This window comes from Diprion similis, chromosome 3, assembly GCF_021155765.1.
Source record: "Diprion similis isolate iyDipSimi1 chromosome 3, iyDipSimi1.1, whole genome shotgun sequence".
In the NCBI taxonomy this organism is placed as follows: Eukaryota; Metazoa; Arthropoda; class Insecta; order Hymenoptera; family Diprionidae; genus Diprion; species Diprion similis.
The window spans coordinates 1967688-1993990 of NC_060107.1; the positions used below are offsets into that span (position 1 = coordinate 1967688).

A 26303-nucleotide genomic window follows, 5' to 3' on the forward strand; every position below is an offset into this window, starting at 1 on the left:
TGATGCACTTACCGCGGTCAATTTGATGATCTTGATTTCACCAAGATGGCGCTTGTATCGATATTTCCTAAATTTGGCGGGATACGCGAGCTCTGATAAACAATCGACAAACGATCACGTAGCCATTTTAGCTATTATTTTCCTGTCGTTGAGTTTCGTTCTGGCAATCATAGTAATCGCGTGTTAGTTGATGTTGGTATGTTCTCTTTAGGATGAAAACATGCACTAATCGCGGATAAAGTGTGTCTTCGTTAGAATAATTACGGAGTGCGGTGTCATTGATAGTTTATCAGTAAAACAACGTCACGAGATAGCCGAACTAACTTAAGTCCGACGGTGCGATTTCGGTTCGATGCCGGTTTGTATATTTCCTCGACCTTTGTCCAGTCGAAGTAGAACGTTCGCGTAGAAACCATCAGTTGGTGACATTCGGTGCATTGTAGTTGTGTAAATCAGTCACGTGCAAATGAGAAAACTGCAGTGTTCGAGGATGATACGATACCGAAAGGTTGTTTACGATGATCCCCGATTACAATTCACAATTCCAGGTAAGGATCTTTGTATGTATAGCTTATAGACTGCTCGCGTGCTCATGGAAATACTACAATCCAGTAAAACAGAATCTCAACGATCGATTTTTTAACGCATTTCCGTCTCTTCAATTTATTATTATTAAAATGCGTGTATAAGCATCGGGAATTATTTCATCTCATGCTAGTGTTCAAATCTGCCTGTATGTAGGCAATCGTTGCACATGGAGCAACGCTTTTTGCCTATGTGACGGCGAAAAACATGTGGGTGAACACGCACAGGTGCGTCTGGGCTACGTTTTTCGTTCGCGAAAGTAGCGCGGAAGCGTATTTTAACCCAGCGCGAATTGCTCATTTAATCTCCAAGGTCCTAGATGTTATTTTGTGTTAAATCAGCCCGATGCGCGTCTCAGTTCAACTTATATGTATGTCCTTATTTAGAGTATCGCCAAATTTTTTCAGGCCGCCCCTCAAATGGACGCCAAACAATTAAAAAACAATTCGCAAATTTTTCTAGATTTTTGTAAGCGGGTGGATTTTCCCATTTAAAATACACGTGTTTCGGCTATATTCTCAATATAAATTTTACTTCAAGAGTAATAATGTTTAAAAAAAAATCTGTAACTGGGAGATTTTAGTGGACATTAGTGGTACTGTCTGAGAAAAAAATAATGAGAATCGTACCAGGCAATCTCGACGAAGCACACACCCTCTAAAACTGACTTTTCGTTTCATTTAGAGGGTGTGCAATTCGTCCAGATTGCCTGGTATGATGTGCATTTTTTTTCCGGATAGTCGGACGAATGTTTTTAGTAAAATAAAATTGTTGGGAGATTGTAGGCTTTAGAAATCTGAGAAACAAAGACATATAAGATCGTTGAAACCGTAATTAAATATTTCAACAGATGCTGTATATTGATCAGTATACATCAATAATAAATTCTGTAAAATAACATAACTTACAGTCGCTTGGGATGTAACAATATTGGTTCCTATTTTTATTTTTTATTCTTTTTCTTGAATATGGATAATAGCGTTATTACTTCAATTCTTTGTCTATTTATTTGGCAACAGTTAACAATAATTGGGTTAATCATTATTTATATAATAGTAATAATAATAATTCAATGGTAAATAAAAATTAATTACACTATTAATATTATAATACCATTTTTAATTCGTTTTATAGCTAAACATTGCTTTGACAATGTCTTTCATTTGATTTGTCTAATTTTTCGTTTTTCAATTTTTCCTTTTTTTTTTTCTTCTAAAAATATTGCAATATTCTAATTTTTAACAAATCTATATTTCAATACCTATAATATGGCCGGCTATAGTGTTATTGTTAAAAATGCTGCCTGTATGTTGAACACAAACAGTGTAGTGTTGAATAAGTAAATCCTTGAGAATTTTCTGGCTTTTTAAACATTCGTCTTCGTATTCCAAATGTTGGCGTTGGATTCTTATTAATTAACGATCTAACTCATTACTGTAGAAGATTGAACACGTCGATTCCTATCAGTGGTAATCGACACAGGCAGTTACTCATTATTTGAAATAATGAAAAATTTTAGAATAAAATTTTAGACGCCAGCATGCGTGTCTCTTGCGAAAACACAATGCATTTTTTTTTTAAGAAAATCGTATCTCTCTTTTTTATTTATTGACGAAGTTCAGTCAGAGTCGGCGGTGGTAGGGTAAAAGTTTTTCGACAAAAACTATTCCCTCCAACTTTTCGACGGTCTGCAGGGCGTCGTTCATTCGTTCTTTTTTTCAAATTTTAAACAAACTTAAATACACCGTGGACTTTCAATTCTATCTCTCAGTATCAAGCTCTTGAATTTATACAAAATAGGCTATTTGAGACAATAATTCTCACTGAACCCAGGAAGCTGGAACCCACAAGGGTACGGTTTCTAATCTCGAAATGGCGCTGACTAGTTCTTCAAAAGCCATCGATAGATCTGCGTTGATAATTGTTTCGTCAAAGTGATGGGAGTAATGGAACTCTATTCGTTCTCCGCTGTGTATCATCTCGTGAAACTCGTCATCCTAGAACGAAATTGTTTGAGACGATATAAAAGATCAAATCAAACGTGAAGTGTTTAATGGGATGCATGTGACGAAGTGAAATATCGTATTCTTACCGTAAAACCTCTGGAGTTCTTCTCGTCGAATGTCGATCTCGCTCTTGCCTCGTTTCTAGTTTCCTTCAGTATTTCAAATCTCGGCGGTTTCACATATACGACAAACGGTTTGAGCTGCGGATTTCGCAGCATCTTTAAAGCCTGATAATGCGGACTAAGCACACAGACATATCCAGCGTTTACTAGCGACTCTACACTCTCGCGGCTTGTGCCGTAAAGATTTCCTTTGTATTCACCGTACTCTATAAACTTTCCAGAGTCTATGTCTTCCTTCATGTTTTCATGCGACACAAAGAAGTAATCTTTGCCGTTCAACTCCCCAGGTCTTGGCGGTCTTGAAGTATCTAATGTATGGTGAAAAGAAAGTTCCTTTACTGATTAGTTTTGAAAATTTTTGGACAGCGAATGACTTTGTTATTTCAGTTTTTCCTGATCTTTGAGATTAGAATTTGTCTTCATTTTAAAACTCACAAGGAATCGGAGTCTTGTACTTATCCGGATCGGTGGCAACCAGTCTCCGCTTGAGCTCGTTTCTGCCAACCCCAGGAGGCCCAACAAGGACGACAGGTCTGAAGAATCCGGGTCTTGGATAGAGTTTGGCAACCTCCTCATAAGTCGGAATCTCCTCACGATCAAAGTCGTCATTCTCTGCCACGTCATACATGATTTTTTTAGTCTTAGGACCCTGCAAGTTGCACTTTGTGGGCAAGACGAGCGAAGAGGTCTGGGGACGGGGACACAGGGCAGGCAAAGCCACTGGAACAGAACACAGGCCTAACCGAGAGTTAGGAGTGCGTGGCGGTTAATTGTCAACAAAAGTCCAAAGTTTCATCACTCAAATTAGAGAGTCAGGAGAGAAGGGGGATTGATTTTTTTCGTCTCTATCGAACCTATGATACGCTAAGAATTTGACAATGAAATAGCAATGCGTACTACATACTTATATTGTCAGATTCATCGCTCTTTTCCTTGAGTTGTCGCTCTAAGACGATATTTCGCTCCTGAAGGGCTCTGCTTGGAATGAGACCAGCTCTCATATTTCGATCGCCTTCACGTCGCGCCTGCCACCTTAAAAAACAACAAAATATTTTAAAGTTGAAGTCGAACTCAAGAAATCGTTTCCTATTAATTATCAAAAGAAATTACTGCGTCGAAGAAAAGTTTAATTCAGGGTTTTTAGGCTTGATCAAAATAATACCAACCAGTGAGAATCGTCCTGAGTAACGATGTGAAGTATATCCCCTTTGACAAAATCTAATCCTGCTTCTTTGCAAGGTATGTAAGGATCGTCCGCGGCAGTGTACGAAAAATGTGCTCGAACACGAACCTGTGAAAGTAGTTGTTACGAAGTGTCTTCGTGTAATTTTATAATTTCACAATGTTTCTCGACTTTACCTTGCTTTCTCTGACGCCGCACTTGCTACTCGCTGGTACAAGCTTGAATGTTACCGTGCCCTCAAAATCGTCCTAGAACATGAAAGCTAAACCGTGAACAACGCACTTTTTTTTACCAAAGAACGAGCCTCGATGGAATTAAAAATCTGCTTACCAGAATTTTCAGCACACAAGCCGGTGTCTTTCCTTCGACGCTGATACCATTCACCTCAAGAACCTCGTCGCCGACATGAATAGCCCCAGATCTGTCCGCCGGGCCGCCCAGCATAATTCGTGCGAAAATTATCTTGTCTGTTCCTTCGCAGGTCTTTATCGTTGCCCCCTGTTAGAAAATGAGAACTGATATACAGGTTTATTTCATCAGACGTTAAATTTGATTACTGTAATTATTGTTTTTGCGATCGATTAAGCTTTTCTATCTTCGTTTCCATGCATCGAGTTTGAGCAGAAAGTAAAATGAGACACAAAAATAGCCCAATAAAAAAACGAATCGTAAGATTCAATCATTTGCTCTGGAATAAGAGCCTTATGAAATAGACAGCTACTGTTTCTGTCGACAATGCAATTTATAGAACAGCATAGCGTAATCAGAGAACTTGACTCATCCGTTGATGCGTGAATATTTAATGGCCGTACGATATTTTCAAAACAATTTTTACAGTGTTCAACTTTTCTGGTTTATGACGTAACTATTGGGGGTAACTAATGATACTTGGCGCCAAAAAGGTTGGGAATCGAATTTGCTAGGGAAATAGGAAAGTTGGCAGATTTATATTTCAATGTAAATTTTTTTTTTCACGTTTTGCCAACGAAAGTAACCAATCTTCAAAGCCCGATGAGAAACTTACCACAATCGGTTCAACACCAGGACCGCACTTCGAAGCAAGTTTGTCAATGATAAAAGAAATTCGTTAATACATTTGGCCTTTCGATGATTTTCATTTATCTCGGGAGAGGGAAAGAGGTCAGTGCTTCGCCGTTACTCTAGTAATCTTGTCCCTTTTTGCTGTCTCTTAAATGTAAATTAATTCTAGGAAATCTAGCGATCGGTAAGACGTACCAAAGGCTCGTCGGACTTGATTAGCTCCACAATTTTTATGATTTCATCATCTTCGTCGACTTCTAACGGTAGTTCAGGAATTTTTGGGTAGTAATCCTTTTGCGCAACTGCGTCGTGAGTGCATAGCAGAGCCTGAAAATCCCAGAATGTGAAATGAAAGGATTCAAGTTTTTTTTTTTTTTTTTCACTTATTATATAATCACTTATCTTCCAATTTTATTGATTTACTTCTCTTACCTGCATGTGAGGCTTCTGTAACAAATGAAACAGTTCCTTGCAATCTTCGGATACATGTGTCTTTGACGCAAGTACATCCAAAACATCGACGTCGACATCCATGGAGTTGGACAATATAGGAAAGAATTTTTCATCATTGGTGTTGTTTATTATCTTGTTGTGAATGTTAACCAACGCGTTAAGCTCCTTTGACTTTAGTAAATCGCTGAGAAAATTTAATTCTTCCTCGTTACAGCTTGGAAGTTCAGTCTTATTGTCTTCCAGGGAAATGAGGAGCTTTGATAAGGCTGAAAATTATGCGAAAAAGAAAAAATTTTATACCGCATAACACGAGTAGTTATACAGAGAAGTACGAATAGAAGATAAGAAGCGTAAAAACCGTGTATAACCAGGCTTCAAGAATATTCTATAAATAGTTATTGTCTATTTACAAATTTGATGTAAAGACTTGACTAAGCCTGTTCAGCCTAAAAGATCAACAAGATTGCACAGCTTTGCTAATTAGTTCTAGTTTAGAAAGTACGGTTTGAAATGTCTACAGAATTGATTGGAAGTCTTATCCAATTGATACTATTACTTACGAGAGAATTTCAATGAACAATCTGTAAACAAATACAACTGACTAATGTAGTGCAGATATAATTTTCATTGAATATTGGTGAAAATTGTATACTGTGGTATATAAAATATTCAATTTTTTTCGACAACTTGTCAGAAAATATCGTGAAACCAGAACGAATTATAAGGGGATAAAAATAACGCTATAATTGAAAGACTCACCTGCATCCCAGTTAGAATTATCCATCACGGGACCTGGGACCCGTCATTCACCCCGTAATCGTTCGCACAGTTGAACAATGCGGGAATGAAAAATGATACAAAATTTAATGCGCTCGAATATCACTCTATTTCCTTCCTCCGAGTTGAAGCCTTACTACTTTTTTCGCACGTACATAATCCGACGGACGCGAAAAGGCGCGCGACGTCCAAAAATACGCACGAACGACACTTCGCGCTGTGCTCTAACATGCCAAATAATGCGAAACTGCAGTCAGTGAACGCGCTGCGAGGAAGCTAATTCTGGTGTCTACTTGGATTGGCAAATTCATCGCATCTGACGACTGTAGCGGTCTCAATTCATCCCTCTAATCGTACTCGAGGGTAGAGAGGAAATATTCAATGGATTCATCTGCTCGTCGCTGCGGAAGATCGCCGAATGTGGCCGAATGTTTGTATGTATGTACACTCTGATTTTGTGTGCGAGGGGGTGAGTGGTTCTGGCGTTGGTGACGAATTTGAATCTGTTACCCTTGGGTAAATTTTCGTGACCACTACTCGGCAGGTAAGTAGGCCTGTAGTGATCCGACAGCTTCTTTATCGGCGGAAGCCGTTTGACACACAATCCCATAAGCACAGGAAATCCTGTTAGGGTAGCCGTCTTTAATAGTCTTGAGTCAACGGTTTATGATAGACTATGACGCGGATTATCGAATGAGAGAGAGCGGAGCAAACTACTGCAGTTCTATCTCTGAAGCTAGATGTTAGGTGTTTATTGAATACTTTCATTACAATGGGTGGAAAAGAAAATGAGAACCAAAACAAAAGGGATGAAATATTCTACAGGAGAATAACTTATACAGAGATAAACTTGAGACTAAAAAGTAAATAATATAGGACTAAAGTCTAACGGAGAGATAACACTTGGCACAACGTCGACACATGAAAGCTAAACGAAGATCATTCGGATGAGAATTACAGTTACATAGACCGACTGCACCAGCGACATCAAGACACTAATAGTCTGATGATTTGTGCGAAATACGGGAGTTTGATTTTCGTTCAAGAATCATAGCACAAGTTTAAAAAAAAATTCAAATTCCTTGTATTTGCGTTTGAAAATGTATGTACCCACTGGTGGCGGGTGAAGATTACTTTTATACCGGCACAGCTTTTTTCACTAGAGTCGACCATCTTCAAAACGTAATAGTCGGCGGTTCAACAAACCGTGGAATGCCGTGGAAATATGTCAACGTAAATAATCACCGTTCCATGCATCGTTCGTTGCAAGTTTCACGTTGATGAAATAATTTTGATTAGTCTGAGGTATCCGAACGACGCTAATCATTCCAAAGCATGGCTAAGCATCATCCAGATTTGATATTTTGTAGGAAACAGCCGGGCGTCGGTAAGTTGTTTGAGAATAGCGTAAGACCTGATCGTAATTCTGATCATTATTTTCTCCGCTCGATTTGTGATTTTTTCACTTATTTCAATGCTGATAATAGCTCTAGAAATACGTAAGACTACCGGTATTATCGTCTTCGAAATTGCAACCTTTGTAATATTTCTTGATGTCTCATCCGGGCGATTCTACAACTTGACATAACCTAAAATTACTCGAGCTAACCTAGCTTCACCTGTGATTAATTTGCTATAAACTATTTGAATTTTCCGTCTCTAGCTATTGGTCGATTGTGTGAAAAATGTGATGGAAAATGTGTAATTTGCGACTCGTATGTGAGGCCTTGTACACTGGTACGTATTTGTGACGAATGTAATTACGGATCTTACCAAGGACGTTGCGTTATTTGCGGAGGACCCGGTGTATCTGATGCGTATTACTGCAAAGAATGTACGATTCAAGAAAAAGACGTACGTAAGATTAGTATCAGAGTTTGAAATTGGCGACGCTGAAAATGTTAATTCTGTAATTATTTTTCACAACAGAGAGACGGGTGCCCGAAAATTGTAAACCTGGGAAGTTCGAAGACGGATCTATTCTACGAAAGGAAAAAGTATGGATTTAAACGACGATAGATGTAATTATTTGCATAAATATCTACTGCAAAATCTTGGTATCTGTAAGTTATGATGTATGAAATGAGAATGAATGAGAATGAAACATTGCGTTCTATGTTTTTATAATAAACGATTGAATTAAATTCATACACCTGTATTTCATTTTCCTTCTTGCTTATCACTAAGCGGCGATAGGCAAGATTATTTAACTGAATCCTAATTAAATTTTCCCTCTGTCAATCCTGTGCAGAGATTTGGATTTACGCAAGGGATAATTAGAAAATTAAAAACTATCGTGAAAAGTTATATTTGATTTTTATTTAAATATAGCTCTATTCATTTGTCATCAACATTATTCTACGGATAAATAATGTTTTGTTCATTTTCTTTACAATTTGTTTTTGTCCTTGTACATTATATTTGCACACAACGTACTAAAAGTTTTTTAATGTACGTTTAAACCACATACATAAAGAAATAACGTTAGAAGAATAATGCACGTAGATCAAACAATGTTTATTAACACGGATGTCAAACTTTGGCACGTAATTTTGAGGGCAGGATTTTTGTTAAAGAAAAACTTGTTTCTCACCTTTTCACAATTACTATATGAGAGAACCTCTGTAAAGGGTTTTTTCCAAAAGACTGTACTCATTTTTACAAAAAGCCATATTGTTTTATAAATACGTAACTGTTTAAAAGGACGGCATAAAAATATTCAAATATTCAATTCTCTAGACAACTCCACTTGCATTACTCTTCTGCTACGGTGTCTCACTTATTATATGGCTATTAAACTCTAAAAGTTTATCCAGTAACAATTCCAGTTACCTGTATCAATTATTCAACATTTTCTAACAGTTTTGCTAACATTGTCGAACGTATCATATCATATGTATCATATTATATTTGTATTCGTCACGCTATTCAGTTGAGAAAATGAACACTTTTAAACTAGTCTTTGTTCGATAAATATCAATTGGAACTTTAAAACCAATACCGATTATTACTACCCTTATACCTAGGGAAATATATATGTTTAATAATAGAGCTGTTGAAATTTATTACATATCATTGATTCAATTCATTTTAACTTGGGCACAAACTTATTTGGCAAATATTACCCTATTTGGCCAATATTCAATACTGTTGAGCTGCATTAGTTATTTCTTATCAAGTCATCTTCTAGTAGACCGGATTGTCAGTAAAATTATTAGAGAAGAGAATTGAAGTTTTTACAATGATAAACCACGATTGATAGACCAATAATTACACTTCATATCCTACAGAAAATTTGCTATAACTTTGAACAACTATTTTTTTCTTTTATCTTTTTTTTTTTTTGTTTTTGTTTTTGTTTACATATCTACATATATATATATTTTTTTCTTTAATTTAAACACTAATCAATTAATCTACCCTGACTAACATGCATGAGATGGTTAGTTTTCAGTATTGTACTTCTCAGCTTTGATTTATGACTAACAACCGACGTGATTATCAGTTATTATCGTTGTAACAATCTATCTTTTACTATTCACAAATTCACTATTCTACATCTTAAAGATCGACCGGTGCTGCATAAGCTAATTCTCAGTAATACAGAGCACCTGTTCGATTGGTCATCTGATATACTTATAAAAAATGTGATTAATCGTAAAGAGCAAATACTTGAAATCTTTTCTCTGTATTCAAACATCCTAGCAGCTATTGAATTTTACTTATCAGGGCAGTAAGACGTAAGCAATATTACTGTACGTCTATACTAGTTTACGTATAAACTTTACGCTCATGACGAATATGAGATTCTAAAATCAAATATTTTGCACGTTGCTAACGTTTATATTCAGCTCTTATTAAACGACCGTCTAATTGGTAAAAGGTTAATTCAATTCAATATGCCTTATATCAAAGAGTATTAAAGTTATTAGAAAGGATAAAAATTCACGCTATTTAACGATTGCAATAAAAAAAAAATATTCTTAAAAGCGAACTAATTTTAATAATCTACAAATTTCAACGCCAAGCGATGCATTTCTATGTTTACTTGGCGCGGTTTTTTCTACACCGGCACCGTTAATAAATGTTTCTGAAATAATTAAAAAAAAAATGATAATATTATAATTACAGGACTTTCCCACATTTAAATGCTATTATTTCGTATTATAACACCGACATCAATCTTATCGTGTAATTATAACGTCTGGACGGGGCGGGAGGGCCATAGGTTCCTACCAAAATTTATTCCAAAACAGAATTCATGCTTTTACATTGTTATCCTCTCGAAATTAATTGTTTAACTGAAATTATTCATTACAAAATTCGTGTCAATTCCTAAGCTAAATTTTTTTTTTTAACATATCTTCGATTATTCTGATCAGTTGTCAATTGATTGTTTAATAGCATGTATGTTGCACATGAAATTCGATAATTATTTTGATGCAAAATTGTAAATCGTTTTCTTTCTTTCTTTCTTTTTTTTTTGGGTTATTTGTTTCTTCCTCTTTGTACATGTGTTGCATTTTTGTGAAATCTTGTTTTACATCGAGTTTGTTCATATCTTGACTATTGCGAGGTACGTGAAACATTTATTGTATACGGTTCTTCGGTATTTACTACTTTTTTTTTTTTTTCTTTCTCCTCATCTTTGTTACTCCATTATTGCTTGATACTGAATAATTATATCAATTCACCCGTATCATTTATAGGACGTTATGTTTGTTTAACTTATAGTCCAGTATTTATTATTGGCTCAAACGTAGGTCTCTATTTTATCATTATTCTATAATATTGCTTCGATATTAATTGATCATAGCAAGTCTGTGTATATTTACATACAAATTAAACTTTAGTTGCAACGTGGGGAAGTGTAAATAATTTCTTGAGGTTCCGACCAGGTTTCGTCGTGTGTTACGTATGTGATGTAAATTTCATTACGGTGAAATCGATTTCATATTACTGGATTTAAAATATTTATTTAGATATTATTCATATCACCGAGTTATTCCTCGTTTTAAACTTTAAACTCTCCAAAACTGGAGAAAAAATAAAATAAAACATTTCTCCGAATTGATGATTAGATATTTGAATATATGTACTATACTCGATTAATTTAGCTAGCTGCAGTTTAGTCTGTCCAATTACTTCTGACGCCAAACAAGTCTAAAATTTCTTCGAAAAAATTCTGTTTCTCCTGATAATATTATGTAGTAAATGAAAGTAAAAAAATATAACAGAAAAGCAAAAAGTTTACAAAATATTATGCAATGATCTAGAGTTGTAAATCGTATTTTCACTAGTAATATCCTTTGTTCTTAGTGTATCGTACGTATTTCCCAATTTGTTGCAAGAAAAAAATTGAAATTTAATCAGTAGCGTCACTGTTTCCATATATTGTTCTAAGGTGAATCGATGTAGCGATTAATTCTGCTAGTCGACTTTAACCTGTTGAGTAGTTTACATCGGATTGTTCAGGCGTCATCGTCAAGTGGTACGTGGCTACAATCTTCTGCTATTATTGTCTCTCATCTGGACAAAGATGAACTAGCGATGGACTTTCCGCTGATTGCCGACTGTAAACTCATCATCGAACCTCTGTTTTGACATAATAATAATAAAAATGAAAATTGCGAAGTTAAATTCTGGTTGAAAAAAAGAGAAAGAAAAACAAAAATTGCTTCCACCTTCTTGTATTGTTTTAAGACGAATCAAGTATCGTTACCTGTACTGAGCCGACGGCAGAGTTTCGTAGAAATACATAAGCTGGGCCTTGTGAGATGTAATTGCTGGTAGTCGTTCGGTTTGATCTTCTTGGTACTGCCATTGTAAGATGTAACTTCCAGCTACTTGCATTATGTGGGTACCCTGTTCGGAGGAATAAAAAAAATTGCAAGAATTTTGTAGCGTATAAAATTAGTGAAAGAGTCGTCGAGTACATATTTGGAAAATCGAATCCAGGGACGAAACGAAAATATCTCATCATAACATACCTGAATACTTTCCCCGTCATGACACAATACACCAGGTTCAACTTTTACGCAATCAATTCCCTCCTTCCATTCTTTCGTTGCTGCAGCGTCGAGTTCACCGTTAGTGAAAGATGAGCGACTGGGGCCTGAAAAATGAAACATAGTTTATTTGATATTTGAAATGATTGATAGGAAATTTGGATTTCAAAAGATGTAGCAAAAACGACAGAACTTATACAACACACTCACCACCCGCGTCGTCGCATATACTGTTTCTTGTTTTACGCAGTACGGTAAACGTCACGTTGTGCCTCATGACGTCGAAATCCCACGTCAAAACGGCTCCTGGATCGTTGCAATGTATAACGACATTGTGGACCTGACCACGACTGAGACTTATAGATTGATACAAGCTGTGCTCGTGTTCCGTTGAGGCACCGACCTCCAGATCGAGTCGGTACAACTGTTTGGGCACGACGCCTCCGTCTACTATGAATGTCTGATGAACAAGAAAAACATGGTAGTTTTAAGTAGCTGCATTTTTAAGTTCGAACTCCGCGACAGAGAGCAAGTTTTATTAAATTATATGAGCTGATAAAAATTGATAGCTTTGCCACACAAATATCAATTCAGTGACACTGTTTTGAAAACAGATACGGATTATTACAGATAGTACAAATTCGTTAGATTTTTTCCTTATTTTTCTCCTACAACTTGTTTCCGCTGTGTGTTCAGAACTTTCGTGCATTGAACATTCATATGACGAACGTGTGAAGTGTGGTTAAATTATTTTCAAGATTACTTTACGCCCAGTATCTCAATTGCAGTTCTGAATGTTAAAAAATTGCGTATTTTATTGACAAAAACAATAAGAAAAAAATACGTCGTTGAATACAATAAAGTGTATTATCGGACGTGAAAAAGGTGTAAAAGCACATAAATAAAAATAATAATACGATTATGCTGCAGCGTTGTGAGCGGCGGTATTCTTGGCATGTTGTTTGACATATTAATTGATTGTAATCTATGACAGTATCACTCGGACTTTGAGACACAATATTTATTAAATTTTGGCCTTAAACCAAGAGTGTCGTCGATATGATCTGTGATGTGTGAATGACAATACACAGATTATATATTTCATCAATTGGTCTTACACTGCTGGCTTCTGCGTCGATAATGTAAAAGCGACACGGTACCATATCATACATCTCGCAAACTCCTTCCTGTCACCCAATTCAATGCATTACTACGTTTTATTTTCGGCAACTATCGATTCACAGGTCTTTCTCAAAACAAGTAAATCAACTGTTTCAATCGCGGTAAAGATAGTTATCAAAAATATTGTTTAAAAATAATATTATCTAATATATAAATAATCGTGAAATGCATTACCTCAGATGGACCACCTAAGAAATCCGGTATCACATCCTGACCGATGTAATCGGTCAGACCTCCGGCTCCTTGCTCTTGATAATCGGTGCCGCAAGAGAATACAAACTTGTTTCTCGTATTTTCGTCTGAAACAAAATTCATTTGCCTTAGTAAAATTACAACTAGACATTGTTCTGTTGACAGGAAAATAAAGATAAGATAAAAACAAACTGATACGAAAATTCTCTACGCGAAAATATTCAAACTCACGTATAAAGGTGCTGATAAGTGTCCATAATATCGGGAAACATCTAGGTGCTCGTATAATCAATACACGACCCATTGTCTCAGGATAATTGGCCTCGACAATTTCAATTATTCGCAATAATGCCTGAAAATATAAAAAGCAGTCTCATTGATCGTCTGAGTTTTGTTTTTTCTAAACAATCGTTTTCATCATTAATGTGAATGAAACGTTCGAGTAACTTCACATTCGTGGTTCTTTTCTCATCCAGGTATAATAGTAAAATTACTCTACCTTAATACCAGGTCTCCACAAATGACGCATATTTAGACCTTCTAAATCTATGAGTAGCGTCCACTGAGACACAGGATAGCCCCAAATTGTTGTTGCTTCATCCATTAGCTGCAGACCCTCTTCGCAGACATGCAAAGCCTGTAATCATGGTTTGTCGCTTATTAGGTATTGATACGGGTACTCGTTAGCGTATACAACTGAGTGTTATTCTTGAAATTTCTACCTCACACTTTCGAACTTTTGCACTGTCATAATATTATTGTAAAATTGAATTTAGTTTTGTAAATTAGATTCGCACGAGCTTCAAAAAGAGCCGAAATATATCCTCACCAGTAACAAGACTTCGTCTTCCCCGATTGATTTCAGCAAACCTTTAACATCCATTTGTCCCAATCGTAGAACGTAAAGCGGGCGACCGTCTGTCAATTGTCAAATAAAAATATATGATGAAAAGTAAAAAAATGATTCAATACAATTTAAAAATTGTGCATTTGAACATTATTCTCTAACTGAAATTTAATTAAATCGAATAACGCTTGCCGACAATTATGTCCGGTATTAAAATTAGATTAGTAATAGTAGTTTGCATTCCAAAATCTGTTTACCTTTGTCAAAGTGATGCCAACCTCCGGGAAAGTAATCTTTAACCACTTGCGGGGCTTCGTAATCATCCAGAAGCTTATCAACTTGATGCTTCTTTCTCCAGTGTAAAGACTGCGTTAGCATTTCTCTGGCTTTTTCGACTGAAAATTCTCGAGCTCGTAAAAATCTTAGCAACGTAGCATCTCCCGGAACTGAACTGCCGCGTAATTCTTCTATACTATGACGCAATTGTACCAATCTACTCTCTTGCATCATATTTAACTTTCCTAGATATCTTGCGATGTAATCCGATGAAAGTTGCATGTCTGAAAAAACAGGATATTGTTGAACGATCCTGTAAATACGTTTCGCGTTTGCTAAATTCTCGGGACTCGGTATCTCACCTCGGCTGCTTGGAAGCTTCGCCTCAGAATCGTTGGATTCTTTACTACCTACAACTTCTCCTTCGCCTTTGACGCTGAAAATTTTTACATGTGTTTTATTATCCATGAGTAAATAAACTAGTGTTTAACGTGTCTGTTTTAACGTGGTTAGTCAGCATTGCTATCATTAGGCTGGCTATAAGCTTGCTGTACACGTTCCAGAAATGCTTTTCCAAGCATGAGCTATATGGATTCTTGGTCTAATTTTAACTGTATAATCATAGTGGAAAATACTCACGGAATATCGACTTCAATGTCTTTCTTTGGCAAAGGATCAGTCCAGGGTTCTACGTATGTTATGCCTTCTTCTTTCAATTCGTTTATGAAATATTCAATTATTTCTTTTCCCTGAAATGTGATACAAAAATTCGTTGTTAGTTATTCCATCTGGTATATTTAGAGAAAATATGATTCGCACGAATGGAATTTCAGTGATTATTACCTTGGCAATATTTTGGGCATATTGCTTCATGGCTAGCTTTTCCATCGAGTTTTCAAATCCAAAGAAATTTTTTATATCCAAACTAGCCGTTTGTTCGAAACATGTCCAACTTGAATTTTCTGGGTGAATCTAAAAATTGATTTAGCTATTATATTACCAGAAAAAAAAAAGAAATAACACTTTACCGAGTCTTCAACATTTCTTCTTAAAGAAAATCACTCGTACTCACATAATATCTACATTTTTCTACAACGGCTACTCTGTTGGAGAAGCTTTCGTTACACGCTTCAATTTCCAAAATGCTATTGCGTCTATCAAGAACATTTCGCTGGATGAAGTAGACAAAGTCGACGCCGATTATCTGTTAAAAGACAAAGAGGAGAAAAAAAAAAAAAAAACTTACGTGAGATTGAATATATAAAATTAAAACACTTTACTTGAAGTAACAATGGTACTGAGAAAAAATTTCAGAAATAGGTAAAATATTTGATTACAGAGAAATGTAAGAGACAAGATGACCTACTTTTTTCAGAATATAAGGCGCCTCTACATTCAGTTTACAACGTCGTTCAGTCTTCCTTATCGCCCCTCCATTGCTCTCTTCATCCATTGTTACCTCGCATCCAACAAAAACTGGTATTTGAGGACATGTTGGAAATCGTTTTTCGTATGCCTAAGAGGAAAAAAAAAAAACATATGAAAAATCAGCCGCTGATTGTTATTCTCCGTCGTACGTTCTCGTGATATTACTGTTGAATTCCGAACGATCACCGATTATGGATTTGGGTTACTGTTCAGTCAGTTCCGTACGCCGACCTTAAAAATCATTCATAGAATAGCAATAGTCTCCAGTCACTGTAGGCAACCTTCGAACATCGCTATTTCACATACAAACTTGCGTGTATAGTGTCCGAGCGATATTTGTGTGTACGATTAATTTTAGGCATCGTTAACAGTTTCCTGTGTCAATGATCGTCGTATAGCGACCTTCAGAATCTACCATTTGATCCGTGCTTTGAAGTATTTAGTATCCATTTATACATAAATTAAACCGTTTATCATATCGTCCATATAAATTTGGCTACGTGTTAATCTCCCAATATTTTTATGAAGCGTGTGATGCTTGTAAACAAGTTTGGGGAAGGGACAAAAAAAAAAGAAAGAAAAAAAAAACCTGAAACGAATGCTAATTTCATCCAGAGTCCAGCGAGCCAGCTAGTTTATTTTTTTTTCTCTGCTTTATCGCACACTAATGTTACACAACTCGACGACGGCAATAGAACATTAGACTCTGATTGAATAAGAGAATGATGGGATAATTATCTTTCCTCATCATTGATTGTTGTTGTTGTTATTGTTGTTATTATTATTATTATTATTATTATTATTATTATTATTATAGAGATAAAGAAATATTTATACGATTGGTAGGGTTTACATCCGGCAATTAAATAAATTCTCGAGGCTCATTTTCAAGGCTTGTTGCAATAAGTTGAAAGTCATTCCTTTTATTTATCCTTGTACGTATTGGACATGAAATACATCCGTGCCGGACATATGTGGTAAGTTGTCAAGGCGATTAAAGATAATCTAATTAATGGGTCAATTTACAGTGACTGAAATGGATGTAATTTCAGAATATGTAGAGAAGAAAGGTGAAACAAGAGAGAAGGAATCAGAGTGAATGAGAAAGGAAGAAAAAGAAAAAAAAAAAAAAAAAAATACCGTGTGTCGATTAAATAGACTATGAATTGTCGGAAATATTTTTCCAATGTCAGGTTGAAGGTTGATATTATAATATGGATTTATACGTACCAGCATGACAAGTGCGAATGGATGTTTGTAAACTCGGACTGGAGATTGATAATGTTGAACCATTTTGATGAATGAAGTGTTTCTTTATCTGTTTTCGATACTTTTTACTTTACGATATTTAGATACTTTTTACGAAATATTTGACACGGAGGGGAGTGAATTTGGAGGAAAAAAATTACGATAAATTTAACTATTTTTTTCGCTACAATCTGTTTATGTAGGTACGTTCGTGTCGTATTTTAACGAACGATGCGGGGTCGCGTTGTCAATAGACTATGACGTACACACACACCCATCGCTACTTCACAGCTGACATTACGTCTGATTGCAAATCCAAGATGTCGCTGCTTCTGTCAATTTGCGGTTTTGTATCTTCTGCGCAGTTGACGCTTCGGGGAGAAAAAAAAAAACAGTGATCATGTGATCCAAGATGTGATCAGTGATCAAGACCGTGACCGCAACTTCAAGTAGTTGCTTATTTTGTCGGTAGGCGACGCTACTTGCTCAGAAAATTCCATTCCTCTCAGCGTGCGTTCCGAAATCAACTAGCAGCGTTAAAAACTCCCTAGGAAAGAGACTGAAGTTTAATCGCGAACTCGGGAGCGCAAAAAAGATTAAAATTTTACAGCATTGGGAGCTAATATCAGAATGCACTCTCGGTTACATGCTCAATATAGGGTGCGTTCCGATATTGACTCCTGGTGCTGTCAATATTATTTTATCTCCTTTGCGTTCCCGAGTTCGTGAGAAGCTCTGCTTCAGTCCTAGGAAGTTTTTAGCGCTGCAAGCTAATTTCGTAACGCACCCATGGAGGTATAAGAATAGAGGAGGGAAGGCAGCGCTGAAAGAGGAAGAGAGAGAGAGAGAGAAAGAATGAAAGTCGTTTACCCTTCTCTCTCTCTACTAGCGCATGAGCAGTCGTGCGGTTTTAAGATTGGGCAAAAGAACTTTGAATCTAAACAGCCATTTTTTGTGAAAACATGCATATTTTATTATTCTAAACTATTTTCTAAGAATAACCTTCCGAATTGTTGTATATGAACAAGCTGCACAAACTGACATGCTGCTGTCGCTTATCGACTCACGGACGTTTGTGATCTTGTGCGCATGCGTCAGTAGATAGAGAAACATACGGAGATCCACCTTTCATCTACTTTCTCTGTCGAATAAGGAAACCCACTTGGACGAGAATTTATAGCTCTCTTATTCTGTTGTGACGCTCAGTCGGTTGCTTTTTTAGTTTCGAATTATGACGGAATCAATCGAGTAAGGCCATCTTGTTTGAATGATTTTTGTTCTTCGATTTCTGGTTATCTTGACTACGAAATATTAGGGACGAAAATATTCATGAGATAAGAACTATTTGTACACTTTTAGCCGGTCTAGTATCACCATTTTACAATTTTTGGAATTATTATATCATTCTTGCGAGCAGAATTGATAGAGACACTAACGAGTATCTCGGCTTTTCCTCTTTCTATTTTTTGTCGACTATTTATTATTACGAGAAGTAAAAAAAAAAGAGTTCATGTCCACGTTTTTCACGGCAAAAAATATTTACTCAGGAGTAGAGGAAATTTCAGTCGGGTAGGAAGGAATTATTGATAAAAATTTCTTCCTTTCTATTGGATTTTTGTGTACGTTCAGTTTTCTCCTATTAGGTGTTTCATACGTCGCTATAATATCCGTAAAGTTGAAACAAATAATTCGAACGCGCGCGAAAGAGTTTTATATGCAATAAGTAAACTAATTTGCGTCAGCATGGATATACCATGAATATTGTGATACAATGTAGAGTAGGTGATGAAATGGCGAAAAGTTGACAAGTGTTTTATTAATGTTTATTAATAAACATTCGTATTTTTTTCCTCATATAGATTATTTTAATTTTATATTATAATTTAATACCTGTTGTTGCAATTATAGTTTATCGTTATGTACACTATTTCTCAGTATAAAATGCGAGTTCAAGATTAAATCACACCACTATGTTTTGGACACTATCTGTCATCGATTAATAATTATCAATGCTTGTACTCAGGAAAATGCGAAGGGGGCAGTAGGGCAGTATTTTCATTATTACTAGTGTTGTTGGTATTTAATAATTCTTTCTGGGAATCGTTCTTTATGTTACAATCTAGACTAAAATTATCATCGTCGTCTTCGTCGTTTAGTGGGCAATTGTTAACATTAGGCATGTGATTTACATCGATTCCATCATGAATTTCGGGGGGGTTTTGTTGTTGGGATTGAGCATTTATTGCCTCCTTTTCGACGTGCATGTCGTGGAGGCCATTTTCTGAATGGGGCGGGGAGGGATAATAGCCGCGATGTTTTATCGGATGATTTTCCGTTCCCTGTTGCTGTCGTTGTTCCGAATCCTCCACATCTTTTCGCTCTTCCTGATACTCCACATCCAATTCTTCCTCTTGTCCTTCCTCTCCCTTTTTCTCCGTCTCCAGTTCGGCTTGCTTCTTCTGCCGCTGGAGTTCCTCTCGTTTTCTCAATTGCAGTAGCAGTTTCAGGTGCGGCTGATGAATCGTTATTCCCATTGATGACGCTGGGAAGGGTGGGCTCTGCTGCGGCGGTCGATATTGAACTCCATCTTCATTCGTCCACCGGGCTAATTGTTGTTGAGCTTGAATAAATGCATCACTAGAAAATAACAACATTATACGAGCCCGTTGGATCTATACCGCTATCACTAAAGCCCGCACTATAATTTGCAAACTGGATCAGGGCGCAACCTTTTATAATAACCAAACTCATAAATGGAACCATCTAGTTCCCTTTTTTCTAATCGGTGCCGGGTTTCAAATCATTTCTCTGGATACTGCAATATAAAGCTAAAATTCATACCCGACGAAACAATTACCGCTTTCGCAATTCAACGTGATCTAATCATCATGCTTTATGGTTCTGGTGATACCTTTCGCTGTCTGGTGTTTCACCCCTGTTGTTGGAGCCCCTGTCGGGGTCCGCAGTTTCGTATATACCTTCCTCTTCGTGCATCTGATGTCCGAGCGGACGTTGGTGAGTTCCGTAAGGACTGCGACCTGACGATGGCTGTCGATATCTGGCGTAAACAAATCTCGAATCGTCGTCGCGTCCCCGGCTGCACCGTCGACTTCTGCGGGGATTGAAAAATTCGTCATATTAGCGCGATCGTTACATTTCACTGATTATAAAGGGTTAATGTCAAGAAACTGAAAGTAACGTGCCAGAATTTGCCGATTTTTCTCAGTATTTAAAATTCTAACAATAAGTCGCAAAGAACCGCGTCAATTCAGACGAAGATGATGGAAATCCGTTGATCAGCTCCCGAGATATCAAGGTCGGAGAAAGAATTGATCATTTTACAAACAACCGGAGATTAATTTGAAAATGATCAGAAAGATTCACGAGTGAAAATTGCCGAGAATGGTATCGGTAAAGAAAATATGGCGCTGCCCAATATTTAATTTTGAAGTATCTGTTTCAACGGATTTTTCCCAGTGTACTGCATCAATGTAAGAAAACTAAAGCCTCATAGCTTGCACAAGGTTGTCTCTAACTTTCTATCAGCCTAACTGATCTAAAACCTATTGCCGATAGGTTAAATAGTTTTCGGCGCCATTTGGCTTAGCCACATTGTACAACAAGAGCGGGAAATTTGAATAGAGAAACAGCACCAACTCACCCTTGGGAAGACTCGCTGCATACGGAAGAGTCTATCCTGTACTGCCGATCGCTCTCGGATATCCGAATGTCCTCGGAACCGCTCGGACTCATGTTGCGCGTCGAATGGTGTTCCAGCTGTCTTATGAGGTCCTCGAGGTTCCTTATGCGTATCGGACCGCAAGGCGGAACGGCACCGTCGTCGTCCTCGTCGTCGCGATTCTCCGAATGATCGTCGCGTATATTGTCGCACATATTTTCCTGGCTGTCCGAGCACTTGCCGTAGGAATCGGCATAGCCGCAGTCGGCCAACGACTTCCTGACAGCGTCCTCGTTGAGGAGGCTGCAACTCCCCGACGGCGTTGTCGCGAGGCCCCGATGCGATGCGGCATTTCGCAGGGCCTCTATTATGTCCTCGTGGTAACCGTTTAAGCTTTTTAGTGTCCTTTCAACCTCCGATATCGTTCCACCACCCCCTATACCTAACAAGCCACCCAAGTTATTTTCCGACTGGGACATTATCGCGTCTTGGTTATCCGATTCGTGTGAGTCGACATCGGCCCACTTTTCTTTTATACAACTATCAGGCATTACAATACCATAACCACCGTGTTTCTTTAAAATTCCTTTCTCAGGCAACTTTGCGAGACTGTTTGGTGGGAGATCAATGAAAGAGACAGCCTCCTCGGCTCCCGTACCTCCGTCTTCCACTTCGATTCCCGACCTCTTCGTCTGCGGTTTATGCTCCCTGAAATTTCAAAATCGTTGATTCACTTTTTTATCCCACTATTTCCTCTCTAATCGCCATTATTATTGTTTTATTCTAGAAGCGTCAAAGAATTAAGATAATAAAAAAAAAATAAAAAAAAAAAAACGTTGAAAAAACGTTCATTCGTTGAAGAATCGCATTACTCCCGAGATAACATGAATCGAAATAAATATTTTTTTTCTTATAAATTTGTTTCTCGAATTTCATATCATGTATAGCTACTATTGTAGCTGCATTGTTTTTATCGTTAATTATTAGAGAATTTAGATGTAATAATCAAAGCGCTCTTCACAAACTCGATAAATTATAATACAGCATGCGAAATTACAGACGTTCGTACGGTAATATTTGGCATCGAAAATATTGTCTATAAAGGATATTTTTTCATAGCAGCGTTTGGATTGTTTCTCGTATAGGTATATATATGTATGTCTAAATGGCGCGTGCATGTTCTAAGTAAGTATTAGGTGTATGTTTAACACTATGTATATATTTATATAGGCGTCTAGAATATTTCGATTTGTCTTTACGCGTTATGCAATGATTATTATTCAACCCCCAGCGACACGTCAAAAGAGATTCACTGCGGTCTTAATTTGTTAATAAAAAAAACCCTAAGCCCACAACTCGTGTAATTTTGACTACTTAATTTTGTAACCGTTTTCAAATGTTCGAGGTATCATATAAATTATTTTCAAGATTAGGATGAACAATTATGTGGGCATATAACTCGACTTCGTTATAAAAGTTTTTTCAATATTCCAACATCAAAGATGAGAATAAAAATTAAGATAGTTTAAAAAATTCAAGCTGTTACAAGTGCGGTGTTTTTTTTTTTTAACACTGTTCCATTGCTTGAGGGACGAAATGTACGTCTGTTTTCGAAAACAAAAGAAAAAGAAAAATAAGAACGAACCACATGACTTTTTTACTTTCTTTGTAAGATTACTGATTTCGAAATTATACCGTAACATTTGTAAAAAATATGAGATTAAAAAAAAAAATACAGTTATTTACTGGATTTTTGAATTGCACATCATGTAATGTATGTACGTTACACATATACAATATATATACATACCGAATTACGAACGAAGGGTAAAAATAATCGGACGTGGAGTCAAAGTGTTACGGTATGGGTATACGTAGTCAGAGATTTTCTCATAGAAGAGTGACGAGCAGACGCCACTTAGAGGGGGTGAGATGAACTTACTTTAGCCGTGTCCCGTCCGCGGCGACGACGTTATTCATGGGTCGGAACAGGACGCGCTGGCTCTCGTCGCGGCTAGAAATATACTAATATAGGCATGCCGCGGGCTATTTTTATTTACCTACAGTTAGGTAATTCCTACGAAATTGCATCTTGATACGTTACGCCTTTTAACAATGCGCTCGTATAAAGATCCCTGGATATGGGTAGATATTTATTATAGATACGTTATGAACTACGAAGTGATACGGAGATGCAGGATAAAATTAGGTATATGTAAGTCGATTAAAGTCCAAAAGGACCAAAGAATAAAAAGAAAAAAAAAAAAAAAAAAAAACGAACAAACGAACGAACCCTGCTTTTGACGTGTTCGTAAGGATGGCAAATGCTACGATATGCCAAATTTTGTTCTATCATTTTTCAATTTCACTTCATCAAAATGGAGGGTATATCATACAGTATGATTGTACAATATACCGTATAACAATACTATTATATGTATATAATAGGGTGTGCAATACGTAACTGGAAGTTTAAAAGCAGAAGGAATAAAAAAAAGGTAAAGAAGACGGATTTGAAAAAAAAATTTTACTCCATACACAAACTGCGGGGAGTGAATTCTTTCGGAAATTCTAAGAAGCTTCTCTGTATTGTATATACAGACATTTAGATTGATTCTGACATGTTCGATAACCCTAGAAATGTATGATCCACGGTGTTGGATGAGCACCGTTTGCACTACCGGCGCGCGCACTCGTCTCTACTGTATAACCAATGCTAGAGATCAGTGGCCGCGCGCCTCATGCCGAGCAGCAAACAAAAGAGTCTGCAGCGCGCGGCCAACAGTGCAAACGGTGCTCATCCAACACATGGGTCGTAAGATTTCTAGGTTTATTGAACATGCAGAGTCGATCTGAGCATCGGTACCTATACTATATACGATGTATGTGTACATATTACTTAGTATATAAATAATAACGATGATAACAATTACTCCATGCAATTTTTTGTTCTATTTTCCTTTAGTATCTCAAAACTCTCTCCTTCGATTTAACACAATTAAAATCAAAGTATATGAAAAAATTTGGGCGGAAGGATTTCGCGTACCTGTAGGACGGCATGCTGCCGAATGTGAGCATCTTGTTGACTCTGTCAAGGGCGGCGTCCTCGGGGTTGTGGTTGCCGGATACGCCTGTGTAGTTTTTCTGTGCTGGTTTTTTTAAATATGGCGGATCGTATTTTTGTATGGTGCTTTTCCTTCTGTGAGAATATACACGACGGATAGATTATCATGGTGCCGATTCCACGGTCAGTGATTACAGGACAAAGAAGCGCATGCAACGCTATTAATTAACAAGCAATTTTCGTTTCTTTTTTTTGTTTTTTGTTCTTTTTCAGGGTTTTCTCATCTTTTTTGGTACTTTCTTTTTCTATTTTTTGAATTTTAAAATAAAATTGTGCATTTGGTGGGCTATGCATGATCAGACATAATATACCTATAATGTACTTTGTATACGTATATCCACACCATATATATGTATATGCATATAAGATCGATATATATATATATATATATATATACACGTGTGTGTGTGTATAGGTATAGTAGCAAGGAGTACATTGTATACTATTTTGGAATAACATTTGTATATATATATATATATATATATATATATATATACATATATCGATGCATTGATATAATATGTATAGGTATTATATACAAGTAACGGCTTTCGGTATTGGGGCTACCATCTAATCGTGGATATTATGTATAATAATAATAATAATAATAATGAAAATAGCAATGATGATAGTAATAATATTCATAATAATAATAATAATAATCATAATCATAATAATCATAATGCAATAAAGTATCGCATGCGGTTTTACAATATATATATATATATATAGATAAAACATAAATTGTATAAACCAGTCAAATGGTAGACCCGACGATGGCCTTGCACAAATCGATCTGTACCGTTCGATGCCCTTCACTGCAGTACCACCCATTCGTTAACAAGTATTATTTAAGCAAAATAAATTATAATAACAACAACAACAATAATAATAATAACAGCAATAACAATAATTATGATAATAATAATAATAATAGTAATGATGGTAATTATAAGTATGATGGAAACAATAATATCGGTATATATGGTGACAAGATGTTAGGGGAATTATATTTTCGATTTTCTCTTTAGGATATTCAAATTATGGAAATTCGTACAATGTTGCATGTGAAACGTTATAATATGGGGAGAAAAAAAAAATGATGCAAACAGTGTGAGAAAAAAAGAAGTGCAAACAAATCTGTGTGGAATTTATCGAGTTTCTTCCAAATCTTTATGTTGTATCGTATACTTTTTTTTTTTTACAACGTTTCTAAAGCGAGATACCGAATATTAGAAACCAAAATAATAATATATATGTATACATGTCCATGGTCAGAAAAAAATGTCACGGCAGGTTCACTAAAATTGCGAATTCACAAAATTTATAACTCGTCTTAAAAAAACTTTCTCGGTGTTTTTACCACTTCTTTTATTCTTCCATTCTTTTCACAGCGATAATTCTTCTCCCGCGTATGATTAATATTTTATACCGGCTTGAAAATCGTCCGACTGATTACAGCGCCAGTGATTTATCACATGATTTCTCACTTTTCTGTTTTACTTTTTACTTTTACACGCGGATGACTTGTTCATATATTATACATATATATGTATATATTTTTTTTTCCTTCATTTACCCCGCGCTTTTAGGATAATGAATATGTATGTACAGAACAGATAAAAGTGCGGAAAGTAAAACGTGAGAAGAGAGAAAGAAAAAATTGCGAAAAAAAAACGAAAAAAAACTTTTATATCTGTTGTTTCCTTTATCCGTTTACAAGTTACTTTACATTTTTCATAATATATTGTCATCGTCAAATGTGCGAATAATACATATATATATATACAAAAAGTCGCGAAAGATTATTTTTTTTCGCGATATATTATAAAATGTTACATGTAGTGTAATAATATTTAACACGTGTGTTCGATATAAAGATATTACAATATTGTCAAATGCGAGGAGAAAGGTGGAGAAAGAGAAAGAAAGACAGAGAGAGAGAAGAGAAAGAGACTACGTTGGACATATTGAAAATCTATGAATATGATATCGTAGAAGAAGAAAAAGAAACAAAGAAAGAAGAAAGTAAAATACGAATGTTTAATACATACGTAGGGATGAAGAAAGAAAATAATAAAAATCATCAAAGAAACAAATAATAATAAACGAGTATATAAATTGAATAAGAATAAGAAGAAGAATAATTGAA

General features: G+C 36.2%; 4 protein-coding genes across 20 annotated transcripts in view; 1 reads left to right on the forward strand and 3 right to left on the reverse strand.

Moving 5' to 3' along the window:
• Window positions 1-1968: 1968 nt before the first annotated feature.
• On the reverse strand, window positions 1969-6514 carry LOC124404515 (MAGUK p55 subfamily member 7-like). Of its 5 annotated transcripts, none has more exons than XM_046878706.1 (11): window positions 6150-6514; window positions 5370-5656; window positions 5133-5264; window positions 4921-4947; window positions 4227-4394; window positions 4073-4144; window positions 3880-4004; window positions 3618-3745; window positions 3149-3325; window positions 2678-3021; window positions 1969-2582 (listed from the first exon to the last, which is right to left on the reverse strand). In XM_046878706.1, exons 1-11 carry the CDS (start codon window positions 6172-6174, stop codon window positions 2406-2408), a joined length of 1662 nt encoding a protein of 553 aa, XP_046734662.1. In that variant the 5' UTR covers window positions 6175-6514; the 3' UTR covers window positions 1969-2405. The 5 variants fall into 5 exon arrangements, with proteins under 5 accessions (XP_046734662.1, XP_046734660.1, XP_046734659.1 ...); XM_046878704.1 differs by having other exon boundaries at window positions 3149-3433; XM_046878703.1 differs by having other exon boundaries at window positions 3149-3451.
• Window positions 6515-7401: 887 nt separating this feature from the next.
• Window positions 7402-8819, forward strand: LOC124404518 (PHD finger-like domain-containing protein 5A). Its single transcript, XM_046878711.1, has 3 exons — window positions 7402-7554; window positions 7831-8021; window positions 8097-8819. The coding sequence occupies exons 1-3, from the start codon at window positions 7503-7505 to the stop codon at window positions 8184-8186; spliced, it is 333 nt and encodes a 110-aa protein (XP_046734667.1). The 5' UTR covers window positions 7402-7502; the 3' UTR covers window positions 8187-8819.
• Window positions 8820-9524: 705 nt separating this feature from the next.
• On the reverse strand, window positions 9525-17679 carry LOC124404514 (protein real-time). Its single transcript, XM_046878702.1, has 15 exons — window positions 17331-17679; window positions 16039-16188; window positions 15745-15876; window positions 15516-15644; window positions 15312-15421; window positions 15035-15108; window positions 14654-14956; window positions 14379-14467; window positions 14049-14186; window positions 13781-13901; window positions 13532-13656; window positions 12386-12635; window positions 12158-12282; window positions 11890-12032; window positions 9525-11762 (listed from the first exon to the last, which is right to left on the reverse strand). The coding sequence occupies exons 1-15, from the start codon at window positions 17391-17393 to the stop codon at window positions 11693-11695; spliced, it is 2022 nt and encodes a 673-aa protein (XP_046734658.1). The 5' UTR covers window positions 17394-17679; the 3' UTR covers window positions 9525-11692.
• Window positions 17680-19154: 1475 nt separating this feature from the next.
• LOC124404511 (disintegrin and metalloproteinase domain-containing protein 11) overlaps window positions 19155-26303 on the reverse strand; it is a 43836-nt gene continuing 36687 nt past the window's right edge. For 6 of the 13 annotated variants that reach the window (XM_046878699.1, XM_046878698.1, XM_046878690.1 and 3 more), the window contains exons 20-24: window positions 24074-24226; window positions 22970-23041; window positions 21010-21735; window positions 20260-20460; window positions 19155-19985 (exon numbers count right to left, since the gene is read on the reverse strand). In XM_046878699.1, the coding sequence (XP_046734655.1) occupies window positions 19355-19985; window positions 20260-20460; window positions 21010-21735; window positions 22970-23041; window positions 24074-24226 (1783 nt within the window). In that variant the 3' untranslated portion in view covers window positions 19155-19354. Of the gene's footprint in view, window positions 19986-20259; window positions 20461-21005; window positions 21736-22969; window positions 23042-24073; window positions 24227-26303 lie in introns of those variants that run through there. The other 7 variants (XM_046878694.1, XM_046878693.1, XM_046878692.1 and 4 more) reach the window with 7 other exon arrangements.